This window comes from Rhipicephalus microplus, chromosome 6, assembly GCF_043290135.1.
Source record: "Rhipicephalus microplus isolate Deutch F79 chromosome 6, USDA_Rmic, whole genome shotgun sequence".
Classification (NCBI taxonomy): domain Eukaryota; kingdom Metazoa; phylum Arthropoda; class Arachnida; order Ixodida; family Ixodidae; genus Rhipicephalus; species Rhipicephalus microplus.
Genome location: NC_134705.1, coordinates 159509508 through 159534057, shown reverse-complemented (window position 1 = coordinate 159534057; position 24550 = coordinate 159509508). Strand labels below are relative to the sequence as shown.

Below are 24550 nucleotides of genomic sequence, written 5' to 3'. Positions count from 1 at the left end.
ATTCGCACAAAAAATTGCTATTGTTACCATTTTTTTTTTGTTGAACTTGTGAACTTACTTTATAATATATCTTACTATTTCAGTTCCCTACCAGTTTTCAGGCTGCACATACTCACTTGCTGTAAATTTTGATCAGTTTTACAGTGTTACCGAATTATGGGACAAATTACTGGCAAGCTTGTTAGCTACGTGTTTCACTGTATAACGCCTGGTGTGTAAGCACTCATAACAGTGTTTGTGTGGTTACTTGGCACCTACACTTATTGCTGTAACTGCAACTGATCATAACCATCTGGATGGATGTGGCGATAAGCATAACCTTCTTTTTAATTACTGGCATAACATCGGTCATTGTCTACATACACTCAAACCTTGATGTAATGAAACCAGATATAATGAAATATCGGTTATAACGAAGTATATGAAAAATAGTCTATCAAGAGATATAGTGTTTACAATAAATCTTTATAATGAAATTTCGGATATAACGAATTTATTTTTGTGTAAGATTCAACTTTGTTATGGTAACGTTTGAGTGTATTTGATGGTCTCGGCACACTTGTTGACATTAATTGAGCAATTGTCTTAATGGCAGTCATTAAAAACAGTGAAACCCTACAGTGGTGAAATTGTACTGAGGTGGAGTTGGTGCTCGGCATTCATTGATGTTTTTGTGCGCATGACTTTGCTGAACAGTTTCAAACTCGTTGCTTATGATTGTCTTGCTCGTTGTAGTCGTAGATACACCTGCACGGCGCCCCACTAAACCCTGGCCTAGCGTCAAAGGTAACATCTTCATGTACTAACACATACTTGCATGCTCTCTCCATTATCCTGCCTGCTCTCTGTTCTTGTAGCAACAAAACTGCTAAGCCTAATAAAGTCATTGAATACCGATACAGTACTTACTGTATCAGTAATTTTTAGCGTTGGTGAATTGGTTCTGTTAAAGCTCGTAAGACTACAGGAAACAATCGCGAAAAAAAAAAGGGTTGTCATCGACATATTTGTAGTGTCAAGCTGTAATATTCGTAAAGATTTTTCAAGGGTAACGCACTGTGACTAGTTTCAAGTTTATCCCCTGTGCGATTCTAACCCAGGACCAGTGTTTTTTTTGGGGCAGCTGCAATGTGAGCTCATGAGAGAGCTATTAAATCGCATCATGAAGGCAAATTGGCTGACAACTTGAAGCACAGAGTCACTTTTATTTCTTCAATAATTAGCATTACTTACTACCATATTTTATCGCATAGAACCCACATGATATAGAGAAACGTTAGAGCAACAGTCGGGGTGCATGTTTTATTTGAAGTTCGGTGCGTAAGTGGGCTTCATGGCGCAGCTTTGGGGTAGTGCAAGTAATACATTTTCACATCTATTTGTAGGAATCTTTTTTTTTTCTTTAGTTTTTATTTTACCACAAATTGTAGGGTGTGTGAGATGCAGGTTAAATGCAGAGGTGACATAAATTAAAGAATACAGTATTTTTCCCTAGTAACTTATGCTCGTAATAATAGCTCAGTTTGAGTATCCCCACTTAGTGGAGACCACTCGCGAATGTTCGTTGGGGTTACTGAGAGAAAATTATTTTTTTCCTCAAAAACCTCGTGTCTCAAAACACCGAAGTGCTACCTGAAGCACGCTATGTACTTTAACTAGAAGGACTAGTTATAAGTTACAACAATAATGTTTTCAGAGCACAAGAACAATGGCGGATGGCGTATGGTGCGGTACGGACAGTGTTAAATGTGGCAGCTTTGAAAGCTGCAGAAGTCACGACTGAACTGCGCAGGTGCATGCAAGAGAATGGCCGACAAGGGCGACTGCAGTGAGGTGCATGCTCGATGGTTCTACGATGTAAAGACCGGCAACTGCCTCCCGTTCGTGTACACTGGCTGCGGAGGCAATAGGAACCGGTTCAAGTCGCACGAAATCTGCATGAAAGTCTGCTCTGGGGTCACAAGTAGGTGGAGGTGGCTCTCGAATATTCTCTTGCACGCAGAAATGGATGGTACACCTTCTTATAGATCCCGTGCACTTGCGCACGTGCTAATGCAAGGTGGTTTCTTTTGCATGAGCTGTGATGAACTGGGCTATGTGTGTTGCCCGTTTTGTAGTTTCCGATCGGTAGTAAATGAACAGGTGTGCTTGAGTTTAGCAGGCCTTTTCAGGCTTTGTGAAGAGGCGTGCAACGTTTAGAAGCATTATGAAGATGCTGCTCTCAGTATTCAACGCGTTCACGAAGCTGTCCGCCTCACTCCGAGATCAATGCCAGCAATAAACGTTCACATCTTCTGCATCTGTCATAGGCCCCTCGGCTTTATAGTGCGAGTTGTTTAGCATGTTGTTGCTGACGTAGGTACGATCGTCTTGTTCTTTAAGTACTGACACTGCAATTTTCAATTGTCATTTCATTGTGTCACATGAAACACCAAGTCATCAAGATCCTAGAAGAAATACTGGCAAGCCCGAGTGCACCCTCAGAAATATTTATAGTTAGGCTTGTGCAAATATTTGAATGCTTTGAATATTTCAATAAATAGTATACTATTTGAATTCACTTCGATTCGAGCTTAAGTTGTTGAAAATTTCGAAGTATTCGCAGTGAACATGTAGGTGTATATTGATCCGCATGTAACGGCTTGTAAAGGCAGTTTCACTGCACTGTAGTTGTGTTAATGAGTGGAAAAACCTGTCCAGGAAAAATTCGCTTTGCCGCAATGTTTCCCCGTTGGAGCGTTGGAGCATTGGATGGCCCACTCGCTATGGTAATTGCATTGTGCGACAACTGGTTGTTTCTTCGCTGTTTCAAAACGCTTCATAAGTCGTATTAACGCGACTGCTTTCCCGACATCAAGCCTGCCTAAGGCAAGTTTGACAACAAGTCGCAAGCACCAGTGTAGCTCAGTGGTAGATTACTAGGCTGGCACCCAGCAGACCTGGGTACGAGCCCCACTGTCTCTTTGGGTCTAGGTTTTTTTTCTAATTTCGCGCGATGTGGTTACGGACACCGGCGGCGGCGGCGGACAACTGCCCCTGATCCGAGTTGTGATCTCATGACAGCTTTCGCTGTAAAATCACTTCTCACAGTCATTCGCGCATTTGAGCATGGCGCACTCGGTCGTTACTGTAGCTACCACTGGAGGCCGCCACTTGTCCATGCACATATGCAAGGTGGCACTGAAAGGCCGCGTATTCGAAAAAAAAAAAAAAGAAAGAAAGAAAAGGTGCTCGAGGTCACGAAACATGCGTGGTGTATTTTCTTTCCCCGTGCCATGCCTTCCTGCTTAAGCTTCCACCTCTTTCGTCGGGACGAGAAGAGAGAATGCAATTGCAGCTTGCGGCAAAAGTTTGAAACTCCGCTCTCACTCCAAAAATTCCAACCGAAAAAAATTTCAACCGAAACTGAAATCCCGCTACTACACAGAGTTGTTTTGCCTTTTTTTGAATGAAAAAAGGCATTTGCATAGAGCTCGTATTTCAATTTTAAAAAATTCTGCTCAGGTTAGTTAGGTCATGGTAAATATTCCCATTTTTTTATATGTCATACATACCATTTGAATTCGATTCGAAATTATTCAACCAAAATGACTATTCACTTGAAATTCGCTTTGAACCTAAAGTTCACTATTTGCACAGGCCTAAATACAATATATTTTAAAAGTTAGCTTTAGTTTCTCCCGCACTCGAACATCACAACACTGTATGAGCTTCTTGTCACATGCTCGGCCAAGATATTGTGATGTGTGTATTGCCTCTAATCATTATGGCTTCATTGGTGATGCACAAGTGGCCATTTTGTATGTTTTGGCACCTGACGTCATTACAAGTAGCTATACTGGTGCCTGCCATCACCAGAATTGATACTATGACCTGATGTTGCAATGTTGTCTACGCCAGTAGGTGCATCCCTCACAAATTGACTCTAATGTGAAAGTATAATGTCTTATAAGTACTTCCTGCCTGGTTAGAGACGTCTCTGTATAAAATACATTTATATGGCGCAGTAAATGCACTTTCGAAAATTGGTGTCAGGGTTCCTTTAGGGCATTGCTCATATCTTGACACACTCACAGTGGACACCCCTGATTATGAAGTGGACGAACCGGGCACAAACGAGAAGCGGATGCCGCCACCACCTTCTCGAGGGCACACGAGACCAGACCAAGAGTTGGAACCACGTGCAAAGCCACCAATGCCCGTCACACCGTTCCCAGAACCGTTCCCACTGACACCGGCTGCTCCACCACAGACGCCGGCACCGGAGTGCCTCCCGTCCAACTGCGAAGAGCTGCAGTGTCCCCTTGGGAAGAACCAGACCGTGGACCATCGTGGTTGCGTCCAGTGTCGCTGCAGCAACCCTTGCGAGGTGAGTGTGGTCGGCTGTTGGTGTCATTATCATCATTGGCACTGCTGATACAGTGGGTGCAGCCAAACTCTATACTTTTCTAACTTTCACCTAAATAGCAACTACAGTTTCCTTTCCCGACCCTCTCTCATGCAAAGCTGCTGTCTGCCACCATGTTTTTTTCAACTTAGAAGATTTACAAAGCCACTTATGTTTAAATACACTACCTGTGCACCATTCAGCGACATGCTATTCAGCGACAGGGATACACGAACACGATATCTGTTTCTTCCTTCTGCTGATCCCCTGTCAGTGGTGAGTGGGTGATACGTCGCCCGCTCTTCACTAGGCACTGGAAAAGCGTTGGAAAGTACATGCCTACTAGAAACGGGTGTTACCCAGTTAGATTTTTCTGTGGCGCTTCACCCGTTGCTCCTACTTAACAAACAGCACAAAATCTAAGGATTTTGAATGTAGCAGCTGCAGCGCCGTGTTGTTGTCATTGTTTACAGCAGTTTCTTTGGTGATATGCATAGAAAAAAGTCATAGTGGGAAACGGAAAGTGATCGAACAAAAACAAAAGCCGGGCTGGTTCGGTGTTCTAGGTAGACACTAGAAAATTGGAAAATTGGAACAGCTTTTTTTTATTGTGGACTGATTTGGAAATATTATTAAAGTGTAAAACTTTGGTGCAGTGGAGATAGGAGGTTCAAATCACCCGCTTTCCCCAAATTTTTAATTTTGCTTGTTTACATACACACGTACACATAGAAAGGTAAAGAGGGTCGTTGTACCCCCTAACCCCCCTGACTATGCCTGGGTAGCAGTCCTTGGGGATCCACTAAAGAGGAATCAGCTTAGCTGGGTTAATGAAACGCAGATCTGAAAGATTGGTCTTACAATCAATAAAGATCAAAAGTAAAAGAAATTCTGACCATGAACATAAAAATAAAGACAACAAGACATTTCGGTATTGGTTTCGGTTCTCTTGTTATTGTGAGTTATGTTGCCATACCTCTTCTTGCAACCATGAGAAGGTTGGCTACCCTACGTTGAAGCAGCATGCAGCAGTTCAGGAAGATCGGGGAGTACTGTGGATAAGCCAAGAATGACCAGTACAGTTCACGTGCATTTTGTCTCTCTTCAGACCTTTTCGTGCCACGAAGCAGAGCTTTGTAGGATCGAGGCGTACCGAAGTCCTGACGGCAGGCCCAACTACCGACCGGTGTGCCGCCTGGGTGAGATTTTTTTTTTGTTGCTCATTATGGCTTATCAAGTTTTGAACAATGCGATGCCTCTAGTTCACTTTTCAGCGGAAAAGTGTTTTTCAGGGGGGGGGGGGGGGAAGGGGGGTATATAGGGCTTGTCTGGCCATATTCAAAGACATACCGGACAAAGTTTTTGCCGCTGATATTTTCAGCCAGACTGAAAGGTTAGGTGCTGAAATTGATCGACACAGCCTTGATTTTAGGCAGAAACTAGAAGAAAATAATGAAATTTTAATGCATTGTTCGCAAACTGCTGTTGCTAGTGGCCACGCTGCAAAATAGAGGAGCTGATGTTGTGCAACGTTTCACATGTCGGAAACAAGCGTGCCAACAATGCCAGCCATCGCAATCATCTCTTGGCCCGCTCAACTCCCACTATGATTCCCAAAAACACTACAAACAGAACCACAAGCAAACAATGCTCCCGGCAGGGGTAAAGCATCCATGCTTTTGTCGAAGTGGGAGATTTAGACATAAAGGAGAGGCACAGAAAAGAAAGAGGACAGGAACACGTGCACCTTGCATGCACCTCGGTGAGTGTGACGTCGGGGTTTACACTCGCGTGTAGCCGTTGCGCGTAAATACAGCCAGCTGTTAAAAATTACGTGAAATTCTTCCAATTCCAAATTCTTCCATAATGTCCTCTCAATGTTCGTTTGGTATCCCTTCAATGTGTGTGTGTACACTACATGCAAAATTTAAAATTTTCAAAGCGGGGGGAGGGGGGGGGGGTAACCACTACCATCTTTTCTTGCCTATGCCAATGCTTTTCAGGAACCAACAAAATTGTTCAAAGGTTCCGGACAGTTCAAGTATCACAAGAAATAAAGTTGGATGGCGAGAACTGTGTCAAACAAAAATATTTTATAGCAAATATTGATAATACCAAAGCTGTGGACATACTGTAAAAATGTGTAGTACAAAGGTATATTATACATTCACTCGTGAGAATTTTGGCCTCTTGTTTATAAATAGTTCTGCAGATTAATAAAATTGATAGAAAATTACTTCATCGCATACAGGCATAGGTGTGAAGAGCCAGGGATGAACGACTAGGTAGAAATTACTGTGAAATAAATTATTCCGCTGCATATGTGCACCAAAGAATGTTAACTCGCCCAATTGATAGCAATGAATAATTTCTTGTTTTGGATAAGAGTGCTAACCTCAAGTTTTTGTGTCAATTTTGATTACTTGCATCTTTTTTAGCTCAATGCTGCTGTATTTTTTGGGTGTGGAATCCTACTGTAACACAAGTTCTGACTGTTTACCAGTGAACAAGGCTGGCCACTGCCCCGTAGCCGAAGTCGAGGCACAGCCCGCAGCCGTGGTTCGAGCTGACTGCCGAGATGTCTGCCGCGTGGATGCCGACTGTCCAGACATCCGCAAGTGCTGCTACAATGGCTGTGCACACGTCTGCGTGCAGGCTGTTGTCACTGGTGGGACATTTATTTACTTACAATAAAAAGGCCCTGCAACCTAACTTAGCCTGGTCAGAAAATGCTGCCGATCGGTAGTCGAGGCTACCGAAAACATTCAAACCAAACACTATTGCAGTGTAGCGTGCGAACTGGAATTCGCAATGAATTTTCAAAGTCAGTTAAAAATTGCTTTCTCTTGTTTCGACAAATGGCGCTACAAGCTCAAAAATCACTCATCACAGTCATTGTACGAATCAGCCATTAACCGGTTCGGGCATGGCACGCTCGGTAATTACTTGGGCCGCCGCAGGAGGTTGTGACGTGCCCACTTGTGTGCATGCGATCACACTGAAAAGCCGCACATCTGAAGAAAAAAGAAGAAAGTAAAAGTGCTCAAGGTCACAAGGCACATGTGAGGTATTTCCTTTCCCTGTGCCATCCCTCCCTGCTTAGATTCCAGCACTTTAGACGGGACGAGAAAAGAGAGAATGCAATTGCAGGGTGTGACAAATCTTTGTAACTTTGCTCGTACTGGACGGATTCTGAAAATTTTTGTGACAGTGAATTCGTGAGGTAATCCTTTAGTGAATCCCTCCTGTGTTTACTTGACAAAGTGTTGCAGGGCCTTTTACAAAGCCAAGCGAGCGTACCCTTTCCTTCTTCAGAAGAGTTTGTATGTGTTCCTCCTTCTACCTCCCACCATTTTTACTGTTTCATTCATTGTTCTCATTTGCATGACGAGAGTGAATGAAAACAGTGAATGCATCAAGTAAAGCATTGCACTAAAAGCACGGTTGTGCATTCCTTACGTTTAATGGCTCTTTTCTCGCCATCTCAAATTTCAATTCATGACTGAGCCAAGGCCTCCCTCTGAAGCTTGGCAGATTATTTGTCCATAGGGGGAGGTTGCTTGGAATTTAAGGGTAATGGAATGCGTGTATGGGCAGTATGTGCTTGTGTATGTGCGTGCATTTTTTTGTGTGAGTGAACGTATGTTTCATGTCAAGTTCTCGTGCTTTTTTTTTTTCCTTACACTTGAGCGCCAGCATAATCAAAAAGGAGATTTGGGTTATCTGTTATAACAAAGTAAACTAATAGTAGCCTTCTCACTAATGGCATGCGTGAATATATGTTAGTAATAAACATCTCTGTATAACATATGTACATATCAAAGCAAATGTTTATGTGATATTGTATACAGAGATAACAAGGACTCGTAGAACCTATAGCCGAAGGCAAGTAGAAGGTGCGATAAAAAGATAAGTGGGAAATCTTGGCGCAGCCGGGAAGAAAACAGCACTAATAATTCCATAAACAAAGTATGAGTATTAAATTATGAAATCAATACGAAATAATTTAATGAACGAAGAGCTAGCATACAGCGGATTGCTAAAGAACAGAGTGGGGGATATATACAGATGCAGGAACAGAGCTGTCTCAACTTCAGGATGCACGCTTTTGTGAACATTTTACACATGCCCGACAATTGATGCTCTACCAATACTGACTAAACTGAATGAGAAGATAAGACTAATCTTCTGAAATATAATGTGTACATAACGAGCATAAGTTATCTTCGAATTAGGTGCAACTTCATTGTAATGAGTGTATTAGTTTACCTCGGTAGTGCCCTTTTTCGAGGCTGCATGGACCATATTTTGACACAATTACTTTTCAAGATGTTGCCTTCGCAACTAGCTGATTCGCTGGTTGAGGAAAGAAGGACAAGTTGTTGCTTCAATCATTGGATGCGTGGAATCCTATGTAATGCAAAGCATGAAGTGATCGTCTCAGAATACAGCCTCCCGTTTTCTTTATTGCTGTTCAAGACAGACGAAACCGCTTTCGTTACCTTGCGCAAGGTTGTGCGTTTTAGACTTGGTTCGGTCATTCATGCTTTTCATTGTAACTTAATTAAGATTCATGTTATTAATGTGTGTGCAAGCAGCTTGCAAACACGGTTTGCTTCCTTAATATGAACAGTGCTAGCTGGCGTCTGCATCTTCAATTCCTCTCGTTCGAGGTTGTCTTGATGCAAATAAAGTGAAATGAGCCAAACTGATAATTTTGAGCACCAGAATTTCTGCTGTCACAGACGTTAATGTGTGTGCTTTGAGATAATGTATGCATACAAATAAAAAGGAATGTTTTTCATTACAGAGGTTACCACTGTTCAGACATCCACGACAACGCAAGCCCCAATTCTGACTGTTGAGCCAACAACTGAAGGTAAAACACTTGCCGTTTTCCAACTCACCTGCCTATTTGTGCAACAAAGCAGCTTTGCCTCTCTATGTGGCAATTGTACAAAACTGAACCTATGGTTTAGTGGGAGTAACCTTTTAGTTATGGGGTTTATTGCTGTATGACTTAAAGTTTTATTTATTAGTCCATTCGTTCATTTGATCGTTTGTTCATTCATTCATTCATTCTTCCAATTTAACAATGGAGCCCATTTTGCTATGACTTGATAGTTCGTTTAATTTTTTCTTCACAGCAATTACAGTTGCCTATTGTGAAGCGGGTTTAAGGAGAATTACTCTTACTGCATGGCTTGACAACATTGTTGGTCTTATTTCTCACTTTCATAGCAACAGATTACCACTCATAATCAGTGCTGTCAATTGCCAAACAGGTGGTACTCTCGCACATAACATTGTAGTACGCTGCAGAAGACTAAAAAAAGTTAGCACTGCCAGAAACACTTTTCGAGTATAGAATAAATCGGGGGTGGGTAGACTCTATCCTGCGTGCCTGTACTATGTAGCTTCATCACGTCCTGGCGCTTATTCGCCAATGAATGGCACTTGCGCCATAAACGCCATAGTATATAATCGTCAGTATTATGCCACCCCTGCCATTTGTCACTTTCAAGGCAGTTTTGACCTCGAATGGGTTTAGACAAGAAAATATAATGATTGCTTCCAGTTGGCAATGCCCCCCTCATGTTCACACTTAACCGAATAAAGCCCTCACTTTCATTGCACAAGTAAAAAAAAAAAACTGAACTAAGGTTTCCCCCTCTCCCCTTCCCGATTTGGTGCGTGACACTTGCTATGTGGACTTCATCATGCTACTCAAAAGCCTCGAAAAGTTGCTGGCCTTTGGGATTAAAAAAAATGCATATTGTATGTAGTCAAGATATGCTGCATGTAGCATTTCTCATGTTTTTGTAAAACAAAGTTTTTTAAATGTAAGTGGTGTATGGCATAATCACTTGATAAGCGACAAGGCTAGTTGTGTGGGGGCTCATTTAAGCAGTGTCAAGTTCAGATTTTGAGTAATCATTTGACACTTGAGGGAAACAACTTTATGGCATCTTCATGCCACTGTTATTCAGACAACTGTCGCATTTTTCGTGGTTTGGGACTCCGCAACGGTTAACTGTTGTTCAGTCTCGTTGAAAATAATCGACCTCGGGTTTCCTGCAGCCCTATCTCCACCTGTGCACCGGCCATCAGAACTGGCCGCACCTGCCAAGCCAGAGGTGACGGCCAACGCGGGCTCTGATGTTACGCTGTCGTGCCTCGAACGGCCGTTCCTGATCGTGTCTGTCGAGTGGACCTTCCGTGATGAGCTGGTTGAGAGCAACGAGGGGCGCTTCAAGATCTTGGTCGACGGCTCGCTGCACATCTCCCAGCTGACGGGCGACGATGCTGGGCCCTATCGGTGCACCGCAGACGACGGGCACCAGAAGGTGTCGCACGTCACTAACCTCGTTGTTTATGGTGAGTTTAGAAGAAGATATGTTCGCAGTTTGTTTGCTTTTCTTTTCATTTTGAACACATTTTATCAAGCTACCGAGCTGAGAGGCTGCTAGTCAGCAGGCGTCGTCAACAAAGTACTGGCATGGCAAATGGGTCTGACGCCAAGGTTTTGATGTTACACTTGCAATATTCTTTGTATGCTCATGGGTTGTGTGTCTTCACAGACCACCCGTAGTCACTAACAAATGAAACTTTAACCACCTGAGCACACAGATTTCAGTCATTCGAATGCGACGGGATGGCATGCCAGTTAAGTTACCAGTGCTTAAAAAAAAGTGAATAAGAAAGAATGTGTGAGATGTCACGTTGCTTTTGCAGTTTGAGAAATTTCCAAAAGCACCATAAGCATTATGTCAGAGGAGGCTGTACTGTGGATGACCAGCACACACAGTTTTGCTTTTAATTTGGGGCTAACTCTATGCCTGCGTTACAAAGCTGTGCCCTGTTGGCCATCAGTATGCAGTAAACAGCTCACTGCAAGGGTGATTCTCAGTCCATGTTGTGCAGGTCACCTGACACTAACCACATTTTGCAACATTAAAGGGCAAATATTTCACGCTTAGAAACAGCTGACAGCTAGTCTGATTGTTACTCCATAGTTTTCAAAATTTTCATTTGACAGTTGTCCTATTCATTTTTGTTTATTTGATTTGGTAGCCTGCAATACTTTGGGGCATTGGGCAGGGCATAGTTTATTTTCTCACTTGTTATTAATTTATGATTAATTTTGTCCTCAAAACCCTTTCTGTTCTGTTACTTCATGATAGTGGGACCCACATGGCTAATTGCACTTAGCAACTTCAGAGGGTAAATACTGTTAGCATCTACATAGTCTGAAGTTCTGGTAATGCAACAGGATCTCCTCTGAAAAGTGTATGGCCAGCTAGTGCTTTGCATGGTCATACAAGGTGTATATAGTGTGAAGAGAGCTGTGATAGGGGCAAACTGGTCATTCGTTGTCTCTAAATGATCACACTGTAACATAGAAAGACAGACTATTCTAGAACACGCATCTACTCAGAGCACAAAATAACTGTTTGAGCATTAGTTATAGTTTGTGCTCAGCGTTGCGTCTTCATGTACGATACTGTATATCCTTTTATGCTACAGCACGATTCTTTGGAGACTATTGCGCAAAGTTGTTTACTAGCTAGGCAAAGTTGTTTCATACTATTGGAGGAAGAGTCACAGTCTCTTAATATGCCTTGAAGGTGGGCTTTACTATGGTGAAAAAAGGTTGCAAAAAGAAAAACGAAAAAAAAAAAAGCTGATAAGCAAAGGCAGCTTTACTTGAGCACTTGCTTAATTTGCTTACCACCGTGCCTTAGTGGTGACTATAGTGGACTGTCACTGAGAGCAAGGTTGCGGGCTTGATTCCGATTGGCAGCGTGTCGTATTTCTTTTGAATAGAGAAGCAAAGATACTTGTGCATCGAGGCTTTGTTGCATGTGAAAATATAACCAATTCACCTGGAGCTTTGCACTGAAGCATCTCTTAATTTTTTATGGTTTTTGTCGGTAAAACTTGCCTTACGAATCAGTTGCTTGTCTGGTATGTATTTGTGTGTGAGTTTTTAAGGTGCTGCTAAAAACGTCTTATAAGTGAAATAGTGCGTTATTGCGCCAAAGGGAGGTAATACGCAGGAGTACTTTAATGTGCTTTGAACCACTGTCCACTTGTCGAACATCCAGCTGACTGCATGGCCAGATGCTGACAAAGATTGCATGTCAATCTGTTGGTTGTGTACAATTCTTTTATGTGCATGGTAGGGTTACCTTCTTTGGCTTCTTTTTTACTGCAAAGTTCTTTTCTATAGTTTTAGCATTCAAGTAGAATTCAAGCCTATTGAAACTTGACGTTGTAAATATGTAGGTGTGAACTTTACTATACGCAGTCGGTCGATACTTGAGCACATCACAGCTTAAGAAAATAAAATGGTTCGACATACTCGAAATACAAGCGCGGGACTAGAAGCAGAGACGTGGACAAGCATGTACTACTGAAAGTTTATTAAAAAACAGTGACATACAGTATCTAAAGGCTGACAAGCTATCATAACAATATCATAACAATATCATAAATATCATAACAATAAAAAAAGGCTATATATGTATTATTCACAATTTGATATGTGGAAGAGATACAGGACCCATGTAATACATTTCTCAAACCATTTATTCCTATTTTAGTTACACTTCACCACAACACGTCACTGTAATGAAGTGAAGCTAAATCAAACTTGCCAATATTTTTTTAAGAAGCCTACCACATCTGCTTGCACAACACCAGCACTGTTGTCTAACGTTCACTGCAACAGCAACTAGCTGCTTTTGTGTAAAGTAATTATATTTGATTATTGGTACTGTCAATAAACCTATCTAATATTCGCTGCAAAAATTTAGTCACATTTTAGTGGCAGGTACAAGAGTGTTACTTTTAATTATATTTAATGACCTTGAACCAACATTATTTAACATTACATTTCTTTCACATTATTTTTCCACAAAATAATGTCTTTCATGACAGCTGTCTAGTGTTGCTTTTGTTTAGTCTTGGAGTAGCATTTCAATCGTAGGCCAGCAGCTGCAACAGAATATCAGATATAGGTAACAATCTTGCAAAAACACAGCAATATTGAAATGTTTTCATTCAATATCAGCTTGTAACAAACTTATGCTTATACGCTTATACAAATATGTTAGTAGTAGTATGCACATGGATTGAATATTACTATGATGCTTATAACGAATATTTGGTACGTATGTATGACAAAGACATTTTATTTTAGCATGCGATATGAATTTGCATGCGATATGAATATGAATTTGTCAGTATGAGGTTTGTTACTGTAGTGCATGACTATTCTCTATGTACTCACTGTCTCAAGCATGTTGGAATGCAGTGAAGTGTCTTGAATGCATTGCCCGAGGGAGCTCTGTTACCACTAATGCTCCAAAACGCCATTACAAATGGTACACTAACCTTGCATGCCCCTTCTTCTTTCTCTTCCCCCCCCCCCCCCCGTGCAACCCATTCCCCCATCTCTCCTTGACGCATGGTTCCCGTCTCTGCAAACTCACTGTCTCAATAACCCTCACCACCAGTACCGGCCACGATCAGACCTTCGAGCGCAACAGTGACTGTGACCGTGTCGGAAACGGCCCGGATGGCCTGCTTAGCCGTGGGCTACCCGAGGCCCGTCGTACAGTGGTACCGCAACTCGAAGCAGCTGCCACAACGGAGCTCGCGCTACGCCCAACTCGATGACTTCACGCTCGCCGTCCGAAACGTCACCCAAGAAGACGAGGGCATTTACATGTGCCGCGCCTACAACTACCACGGCCAGCCGGCCGTCTGGAAGGTGTCTCTCTCGGTGCTGCCGCTTGGCCGAAACGCGGCGGTGCCGGGACGGCGCCGGCGTCGCGGCCACGGCTCTCCAGGTTTTTCGCACCGCCGCACGGGCCGAAAAACATATCTGACTGGCAACGGTGCGTAGCCACTCATAGGTGGCCGGAGAGGTGTCGGGAGCGTTTTCTTTCTATTACGAGTGTGACCCAACAGATTATGTCGGTCACGCCTTTCAGCCATTCATGAACTTCAGGGAACTGTATACAAACTGTAGCGCCTTGCTTCAGATCTTTTTTTTTAACCTGTATATTGGTCGTTGGTGCTATGACTTAGGAGCTAAAATTAAGTGCATTTTATCCTTTTGCTAGTGTAGTGTAGTTCACCTTTACAGAGTTATCGATGTGTAACTACAGGTACAGGCTGTAAATTAGAGGCATTACAACTTTGACTCTGCATTAAATGTAGGCAGAATGTTAGGTTCTTACTTAATGACCTCTTTAAAAAGTATCATTACAAACATTTTTAACTTACAAGAATGTTACGGTTTCCGTCATAAGTGGTACGATATTGGAAGTAATTTGTTAGGCAGGGGAAAATTTATGTGAGCTCCATACCCCAGCAATACTGTGCAGAAAAATTTTAGTTGGCCTGAAGTTTGCCTTTATTTTTTTTGTCATGATGTCTGTACATATTAATGCATGCAGTTTTCACATCATAAAAACATAGCCATACAAAATTTGTTTTTCTTTTTCACTGTTTTTCACCACTGTTTGTAGATAGCCAAGGCTCTGGTGCAGTCGTGGCCTGTAGAGCCTTACAAGCGACATACTGCCATATTCACAATAAAGAGCCGCCTCAAGTAATTTAATGTTGGTCATGTCGGAGACAATGCAGCAGTATGGCAATGTCACATCTTTTGTATGGCATCTAAAAGGCTTCTAAAAGCAGAACAATTTCGAAAGGCATGAGGATTGGTGTTGAAACAGTTTCAACAAGGTGTGCCATGCCATTGAGGCCTTTCCAGAATTGAATTCACACATACAAAGATTGTCGAGACGTAGGCAGAGCACGAATCATTAATAAAAGCTGCCTAGGTTTTAGCTTGTCGCTCGATGTGCCTTGACTGCGGCTCATCGCAGTCCACCTTCCCAGCAGAACTGCAACGTACAGACCAGAATAAAATATTTTTGAAAGCCAAGTGTACAGATTTCACTTCCAGTAATCGATTGTTGTACGTGTCAAGTGCTATTTGTCACTTGATGCTCGTACATCTAAGAAGGTACGTGCTTGGCTTAACTTGGCTTAATAAAAATAAACAAATAATAACACTTGCAATTACTATAACTCTGCTGTAATGTCGCTTGAGCATGCTTCCAAGGCATGTTATATGCTTGTAAACGAGGGTAGCATCACACTTTTCATATGTAACTGATAGTATATGCTTGCACTTAGTGAAAGGTGGGTGCTTTATAAAGATCTGTGCCATTTTCTCAAGTTATAAAAGCTGCTTGATCTGCAATGTAACCCCATACAAGTCAAGGGTGGGTTGTAGAAGTGCAAAGACGTTAGGGCTTCTTCACTAGCACGTTATGTTTGAAGTACGAAACACTTCACTCCTACAGAAGCTAGCACGTTTATTTCAAACACCAGAGCCCCGCCGCGGTGGTCTAGTGGCTAAGGTACTCAGCTGCTGACTCTCAGGTCGCGGGGTCGTATCCCGGCTGTGGCGGCTGCATTTCCGATGGAGGCGAAAATGTTGTAGGCCAGTGTGCTCAGATTTGGGTGCACGTTAAAGAACCCCAGGTGGTCGAAATTTCTGGAGCCCTCCACTGTGGCGTCTCTCATAATCATATGGTGGCTTTGGGACGTAAAGCCCCACATATCAATCAATCAATCAATCAATCAATCAATCAATCAATCAATCACCAGAATGGCTCCGAGTAATCTGAATTCGGAACGGTACCCCAGTGGCAGTATTAAAGCAAAAGCCTTTAGTGTCTCATACTCATGTTGGCAGGCTGTGTCCGCCCATACCCTGAATGCTTGCATACGCTACCTCGAAGCGTCTCCGCACTCGCACTAGCTTCTTCTTAGGTTTTGTCAACACATATAGCTCGGGATAATACTGACGTCTGCTTAAAGTGCCACTCCTAAAAAGCCTTCAGGTGTGCTTGATATCCTTTAAGCTAACGTCACCAAACGCAAAGTATCAAGTGCTCATTTTTTAACGATAGTGATAGAAAAATCAAAAGCTACGAAAGAAGGCACTTCGATAGATCACAGCTCATGTTATACAATGGGGCCACATGTTCCAGCTTTGCTGGTTCGTCATTTGTATAAAAAACTTGAGGAGTGAGGTTATTGAGGCTCTCTCCCTCTTGCATCTTTTAGCAATAACATGATGGCACAGCGATGCGCGCCGCTATGCTCCTTCGTGAGATGCCTTGTTGCAGCAGTTGAATTAGATGGCCCTAATGCGCACCCGTCCTTCTGCAAGAAGGGAAACGTGTGCAGTGCATTTTATTTTAATACATGCCATCTCAATGTGCATGAACTTTCGCTGAAAGCACTTTGGTATCTACAAAGTGTCCTGCAATTTTGTGTGACCTTTCTGCCCAAGTAAATTTTTTTCATTTGATGGCTTGTTCTTTTTGCATCAATGAGGTTTAAAATCTTCTTGGTTTGGGTAACTTAGATTAAGAAAACTAAACTTAGGTGTTCAGTCTCAAGTGATTTTTACATAAAGTGAACCTCGGGTAATCTTGATGTAGTAAGAACTGGTTTGAATCACTCTAAAGTTCAAAATAAAAGGAAGTTTGTACTAAAATCTTGAAAGGTATAGCTGCTTTTGGATGTACTAGGTGTGGCCAAATGAAATGCAGGCTGGATTAAACTGTTTAATGTGTGTAAGATTCACCGTCAGCATAGACCAAATTTTGTTTATAAAAAACCAGAGCATAAAAGTTAGCCTATCCCAACTGCTAGTGTTCTTTTAAAGAACCCATATCAACTAACAATGGTGACCCAAAGAAAGTAAGGTTCGGAATGCCAAGCTGGTTAGCGTCATTGCCATGCATTGCACAATCTAACATTATTGCAACAAAGTCTCATGAAGCTAAAGTATGTTTGCAACATTAGGTAATGTGCACGCAAGTGCTCCATAAATGTTCGTGTTCATGAGAAACATTTCACATTGATGTTAATTTATTTAATTTGTCCTAACTTGTTGCTGAAAAACCCCTTTATGATAGACACTGGTGTAAGAGAGAAATGTTTATAAAGAACAGCACTGAACCTACATAGAAATAGGAGTTGACAAGACAATGCAAACGCGGTGCTCCGCTTACAAAACACCTCATATAAACAACAAAAATTTCTCTCTGGTGCACGTATCTTATATAAAGGGGTTTAACTGTATATGCATTGTCGTATGCTTGACTATACAAATATGTAGAAATGACACAACATTCACGACACCCATAAATGTTCACAGCATGCACGAAAGTGTACAAGTTGCAAAGACGATGAACACAAGAACATAACGCATGTCCTTAGCACGTTGTTCTTTGCATGCCCTTCTCGAATGTGTCAAACCGACGTACCAGGACATTCACCGGATTAACATGCATTGAAATAATGAAGGTTGGTTTCATTATGTTAATGAAGTGCTTGCAAGGAATGCTTTCTTTAATTGTAATTAGAGGAAAGCGGTCCCTTTTAACTTTTCTGCCTTTGGCACATCTTTTTCTTTAAAATGACTGTATTTTAATTTCACATATTCCACATTTCTTGATAACTGAGCTCTCCTTTGTTCTGGTGGAGAAGCTCACCTGTAAAATAAAATTTCTGAAAAAATCGTTAACCAGACAGCAAAAAACGTTTGGAAGCGCGGTATAGATGCTAAACTCGATTTGCCTCTCAAAAGATCATAAAGTAAGGGTATAAATAAAAAGAAAAAATAGGCTAGATACATTTCATCATATATTGATTCCTCACCAGAACTTCCTACTGTATGACCAACATTGAGTGCATTTTTTATGTCATATTGCCAGCCCATTGTCCAGTCTGTAAATTGAGGAATGAGATTTCTTGATCTAAGATGAGAGTTGAGTTATGACTGCAATAAACATCAATATTAGTTTCAAGCAGGTTTCACTGCGAGATTTATATAAGTTATCAGACTTTCAAAATGGCTAACACTGGGTACATGCATGCTGATTCTAGCATGCAAGCATGTATGTAGAGGGAAACCATTTTCTTATATTTTACAAGTCGCATTTAGTTTGAAAGGTACAGTGAGTACTGTGAGTAGTGACTATATTGCGAGCGAGTAAGTAAAGCGAGTTGAGTGAATGTGAGAGTTGAGGTAGGGAAGTGACTGAAGTTACTGAGCGAAGTGACAAGTGAGCGTGTGAGCAATTGGGTGGCCCTTTCGAGCGTAGAATGACGTTGCGTGAGTGTGGGTGCTCACCAAGCTCATGGCGTCTCCTCGCAGAGGTGGTGACAGTCGACGTGGTGATTGCAACGGGCGAGAACCGCGTGGGGGCGCCACTGCAGCTGGATTGCTATGTGACGGGTGCCCCCGAACCACGCGTCTCTTGGCTGCACGAGGGCAAGCAGGTCGAAACGGACGGTCATCGCGTTCTCATGGAGAACCACACCCTGTACATTCCGTCGGCAGCGATGTCGGACGGGGGCGAATACTCCTGTCAGGCAGACAATGGCCACAGCAATCAATCTGTCTCGGTTCATATCGTCATGGATGGTGAGTGAATTTTACTGACATTTCAGGGGAGGAAGGGTGAAGGAGGCTTTTGTTTAGGTATCCCAATGCCTTGCTTCAGGCATGAGCAAAACATATAGCATGAAGTCTGATTGGTCTCGTTAGGATTGACTGACTGTATTTTAAGAGAAAGGAAGGAGAGGGCAGAGAGTTGGGTTGGCAGGCGAGACTAAGAAGTTTGTGGGGATAACTTGTCTGCATCAAGCACACGACCGGAGTAATTGGAGAAAAACATAGGAGAGGCCTTTGCCTTACCATGTGCATAGTCAGGCTGACGACGATGATGGTATCTGCGCTGTATCAGATGGATACTAACTCTCTTCCTTTAGTTGAAAATGTTCCGCCTTGTCTCCGTAAAACTTGTCTGTAGTTATAGCGCAGTTACAATGAAAAAAAAAAAAAACTTGGGTAATTAATGTTTGTGCGCAATTATTTGGCAGTTTAAAAGATGCAGGTCTCAGACAGGACATTCTTACGAGTGTTCCTGGTGCTTTTCTTTGACTATAATCACAAAAGATTATCAAGTCATCTAATCAAAGGATACAACATCGCTTGATTTGACCATACGTTGTGTCATTTCTTTCAGTCATTAACAACGACACTGTTGAACTTAGATAGCTAGGTGGTTAAAAACTAGAGGATTCTCATCTATTGTTTACAAACTGCCAGCAGTGTAGTTACAAAAAATTAAGGCAGCATTTCTTAAAGCTGTTTATTTAAGTTTAATGCATTTCTAGTACAAATTTATTTACATGAAAATGGAAATTTGCATACGAGAGTACCCCAGGTGAGCTTTAAAAAAAAGGTTGCAAGCACAGTTAATCATTGTGCTGGCAAACTTGTTGTGGGGGCACATTTCAGCAGATGCTTTTGAGGTAAAAATGCCAGTACTATAAGCCAAGTTCTCAGTGGCTTTAACAAATGCCGACTCTCTTGCAGACATCCATGTTCCGGAGTCGTGCACTGACAGCCCCCGCTTTGCGAACTGCAACCTCATAGTACGTGCTCGTTACTGCACAAACAAGCACTACTCGAGGTTCTGTTGCCGTTCTTGCATGCTTGCCGGCCAAATTCATGCTGATGCCAATGGGTACACCAATGGCAATGGAAACGGCTATGACAATGGAAATGGATACAGCAACGGAAATGGTTACGGCAACGGAAATGGTTACGGCAACGGAAATGGCTATGGCAATGGAAACGGCTACAGCAATGGGAACGGCTATGGTAATGGACACGGAAACCGCTATGGAGGCGGCTTCAACAGTGGCAATAGCTTTGGCAACGGCTACGTCAATGGGTACAGTAAGGGAAATGGTCATGGCAATGCATACGGAAATTCCACTGGAAACGGGAGCGGCAACAAAACCAACGAACTCGCCTAAGCGAATCTTGCCAAATCTGCAACTCAGGGTTTTCTTGTCCGGGTCTCCTTATATTTGATTTTCATTGGTCATTGTGTGAAACCTCTTCAAAGCTTGCAATGGCATATTTTTTCGTCACATGTTCTAGGTATCATGGCACTCACTACAGGGGTAGTTTGTCAGTTTGTGTCATCGTACGATCTTGCTAGGTGCATTCCTGCCTTATGTACCCATAGTCTAATACCAATACATTAGCGAGGAGTTCATTTGAAAAGCCTGATAAAACATGTGAAACTCTGACCTGAAAGAAATGCAAAATTGCCGATGTTGAGAACAGCATATCAGGTTGACATGAGCGATAGTGAGTGCTGGAAAGGCAACATTGTTTGCCTAAGCATTGACATCAGCTTCATCTGATCAGATCTGATTTGAAAAATTACTTTCAATTTTCTTTCGCACTGCTGTCTCAAGCATTCATTGCATTGTCTCATGCAATTAGCTATATCTTATAGGCTGTATGGTGTTTATTTGCATTACTTTTAAACCTAGAAGCATGCTCAGACTCTCAGTGGTAAGTTGCCTTTTACATGCTGCATGTGTCTACTTAATTACTACAAGGCCTGCCACCTTGTCTTTTTTTCTTTACGTGTATTCCTTTAACGCTGCTGTACCTTGTGGAAGCCACGTGGCTTTGTGTGCAATATGTCAAGCACCAGAAAGGAACACAAGATTTTGCATGGCAGTGTTATATTTAAATCAAAGAGTAGCATGCCATTACCTGCAGTGTGCGAACTTTCAAGCTACCATGTATAGTAGTTAAGGCACCAGCGAAGAACCTTAGGCCAACAAAAAATGACTGATCTGTTTGTTTTCCTTCGTATTTTCTTCTCATACATACGTGAAATTGTTTTTGTGCAAGAGCCGTTACTTAAGCCGAGTTTCTGTCCCGACGTTGTGCCTTTAAATGTGTCTATAGAGCTTGTGCCAGTTTTAAAGGGTTTCCTTTTTTTTTTAATTTGTGACAGAGTTCCTACTCTAAGGGCTACACTTTGATGTCACCACAAAATATTCATGCTTTATGCATCAGGGGAACTTCACAAGGAGTTTTCCCAAAACTTTGGTGAAGAAGCTTGTGTTTTGTGCTCGGTGATCATTTTCCAACTCGCACAGCGCGAACTTTTGTAAGGGCTGTTGATCACCGTTTTGTTTCTTGTCATTTCAGTATTATTCCTACAAGTTGCGCTCCCCACATAGTGTGTTCCGTGTGCTGTGCTTGTTGAAAAAAAAAAAGAAACAGCCTTTTTATTTAGCCATAGTGGCCGCAGGTAACACGCATACTGCCATGCATTGAATGCGTCTCTTTTCTTACCTGCGAAAAACGTTTCCTGGTGGCGAGTTTCGCTGGTTGATTCAAAGAAGATGCGTGAATTTTGTAGCTAGTGAACATTCTCGAAAATTTCAATGCACCAGACACGAACAGAGGGCTTTCTTCCAGACCGAAGCTTGTGCTGACAAATTTTTACAGTTGAAGTGATGGATTGTACTGTGTAAAATTTAATTACTTCCCTCATTTTGCTCAGGGTTCATGCACACATTGTCGAAAGAAGAGTGGAGCTTGAAATGCAGCAAGTGCGGAAATTCTTGCGAGCTTGTTAATATGCTCATAAGAGCTGAAATTAACGCAAACTCGGCATTTGAGCTGGTGGAAACTGTCGAATTCATTCGAGGTCTAAGCTCTGTGTGTGCTTCCCAGTCAGTCATCAGGAAAATTAGTTGCAATTCACTGCAGAATGAGAATGTAATCCTAAACGAACAGTGGTTTAGCATGTTCTAAGTAAACCAGTGAACGAAGCAGAAACAGATCTTGTGCTGTCAGATGCCATGAAGCAACCATCTTCGGATCAACCCGTGAAATTCGCCTTCAGTTTTGCAATATCGTACTCGACACTGCCAGCGCGTCGTATTAACAAGATGCTCTAGTCTGTAACCACCACCTCTCCAATGCATTCCACGAGAGATGAGCATGGAACAGCATTTACGTTTATTATTTTTTTTATACATGTTTGTGTTGTCCTTTCAGTAGTGTCCCCCAAGTTTGTTTTCCATTTTGTTAATTTTGTGGGAGCAATTTTTCATTCGCCTGTCGTACAACGGCCTTTTTCTGCTTTTTGTATGGTTTGCTATGTTTTTAGTACTTTATTTTTAGGTGCTTTACTCTGCCATTTGCTTGATGTAATGGCTTTTTAATTCAAGCGTAGATGCGATATCTAGCCACTTAAAGCTTTCCTTCCCAGTAGTGGGCTCAGAAGTCCAGAGTGTGGAAACTTTGCTGTTCGGGAATTCTACTTTTTATCATTTGTGGTAACTGTAGGTACTTCGTAGGTGAAAACCTTTGACATTGAGTCTTGCATGTAACTGGTGAATTTGTGCCTGTGCTCGCAAACTGAAATGCAATCATTAAAATTTTAACAGTGTAGATTGTGAGATTTCTGATATGAAGCAATATTCGCATAAATCTTTTCCAAGAATGAGGAGTTAATTGAAGTTGCACTGTTTTCAGTCAGTCACCATATTGTAAACTATGTAGTGTCGAAGATTTCCTCTAAGTTTGTGAATTTACTTTTATTCTGTCATGGAAATCTGCAAACCTGGACTCTGTTCCACAAAAGTGCCTTTAATGTACCACTAGACCGAAAAATCTCCTCAGATTTTGCAGAAGTCTTTTGGCAAAGGAAATCAAAGGGAGCATTCATTATTGCAATACAATCATTGTATCTCGACATATAAAATACACATTTTTCAACATTTAGCTGTGTTTTTTTATATTTTAGCATTTAATGTAGTATTTTTATATTTTAGCATTTAATATAGTATAGTTTGATTCGATTGCCTTGAGCATAGATGAAAGAGATAGATTAACAGCTAATTTGTCTACATTAAAAAGCAATTTTTAAAAGGTGAAGTTAAATTTTAAAAAGTGAAGTTAAAAGTAAAGAATAAAAGCCAGTATTTCTGCACTTAGATACTGCCCCCAAATGATGGTGCGAGTGACAATGCTCAGATTTCACATGCTGCACAATACTTCACGTATTTGTCTCTCCCACTATTGTTTTAGGTTATGTCCCAGAAGTACCAAGGTTATCCATTAAATTTTTTTTCCATTCAAGTGTCTTCAAATATGCTATTATGTTTTTGCATTGTCGAGCGCTGGCCACTTAATAACTTCCACCAAAAAAAGGCTTAATTTGGAGGGTATGTGAAAGCTGTACTAATCAGTGATTTCTGGTTGCCAAACTTATCCTCTCTCAAAGAACAGTCTACTTGTAGTATTTCTAGTTATAGTAGTGAAATCGGTCATCCAAACTTTGCTTTTGTGCTCAGCTTGTTGCACGCCGCAAAGAAGCCGAATGTGGGCAAATTTCATTGTACACATTATGCGCACGCACTAGCATTACAATGCATTGATTTAGTGCAATGTCGAAGGAGATGTGTATTGTAAGACCTGTGTGATTTTAAATGAGGTCATGTGCCATTTCGTTGCTGGTACGGAGCTTGCCACAGGCCATACCTAAAAGCACAGTATTGTTCGTTTTTGTTTGTTTTACTTTGCTGTACAGTATTATTTTCCTCTACAATGTTCTGACCAAACAGGCTGCACCAGCGCACCTTGCTTCTTTGTATGTCCTGCATTGATGTGACAGTTTTGTTTTCGTGAAACATATTTAAATGTACTTGGGCATTTGTGCACAAATGCCTTTTTTACAGAATTTTTAATGAAACAAATGCTTTTGCATGTGTGTGTAATTGTCTCATCTTGTACATATAAAATTAATTGGCAGTGTATTCTGGTTTGTTGTGTTCTTTGTGTGGAAGCTGTCCAGTACAGTTTTTTAACTATTTCTGTGTACATTACTGTGTACATACCCATTACCTAATTGCTTCTTCATAATTACTGACGTCGTCCAGTGATTGCCCGTACATACAGTAAAAAAAAAAGCTCCGGCTCCTGCAACACGCATGGAGGCCAGTGATAGAAACGTCCGATGCCAATAGACATTACAGACAGTTGTGACGTGCAGATAACACAGCAACATTACGGTAACCCTGGAATTGCTTGGGCAAGCTTAGCCACAAAATATGGCGGCATGTGGCAACGTTGACCCTTGAGCCTGGCAACAGTATTATGCAACACCGCCAATACTAGTCAATGTTTACAGATTATATGTTGTTGAAGTGTTGTTTTTACCCATT

At 41.7% G+C, this 24550-nt stretch overlaps 1 protein-coding gene across 2 annotated transcripts in view; it reads left to right on the top strand.

Moving 5' to 3' along the window:
- Positions 1-24142, top strand: part of LOC119167246 (papilin) — a 213790-nt gene extending 189648 nt beyond the window's left edge. For both annotated transcript variants that reach the window (XM_037418696.2, XM_037418695.2), the window contains exons 33-42: positions 736-786; positions 1793-1963; positions 4077-4369; positions 5496-5586; positions 6891-7055; positions 9198-9266; positions 10469-10765; positions 13909-14292; positions 18648-18917; positions 19875-24142. In XM_037418696.2, coding sequence (XP_037274593.2) covers positions 736-786; positions 1793-1963; positions 4077-4369; positions 5496-5586; positions 6891-7055; positions 9198-9266; positions 10469-10765; positions 13909-14292; positions 18648-18917; positions 19875-20320 — 2237 coding nt within the window. In that variant the 3' untranslated portion in view covers positions 20321-24142. The remainder of the gene's footprint in view (positions 1-735; positions 787-1792; positions 1964-4076; positions 4370-5495; positions 5587-6890; positions 7056-9197; positions 9267-10468; positions 10766-13908; positions 14293-18647; positions 18918-19874) is intronic.
- Positions 24143-24550: the final 408 nt, after the last annotated feature.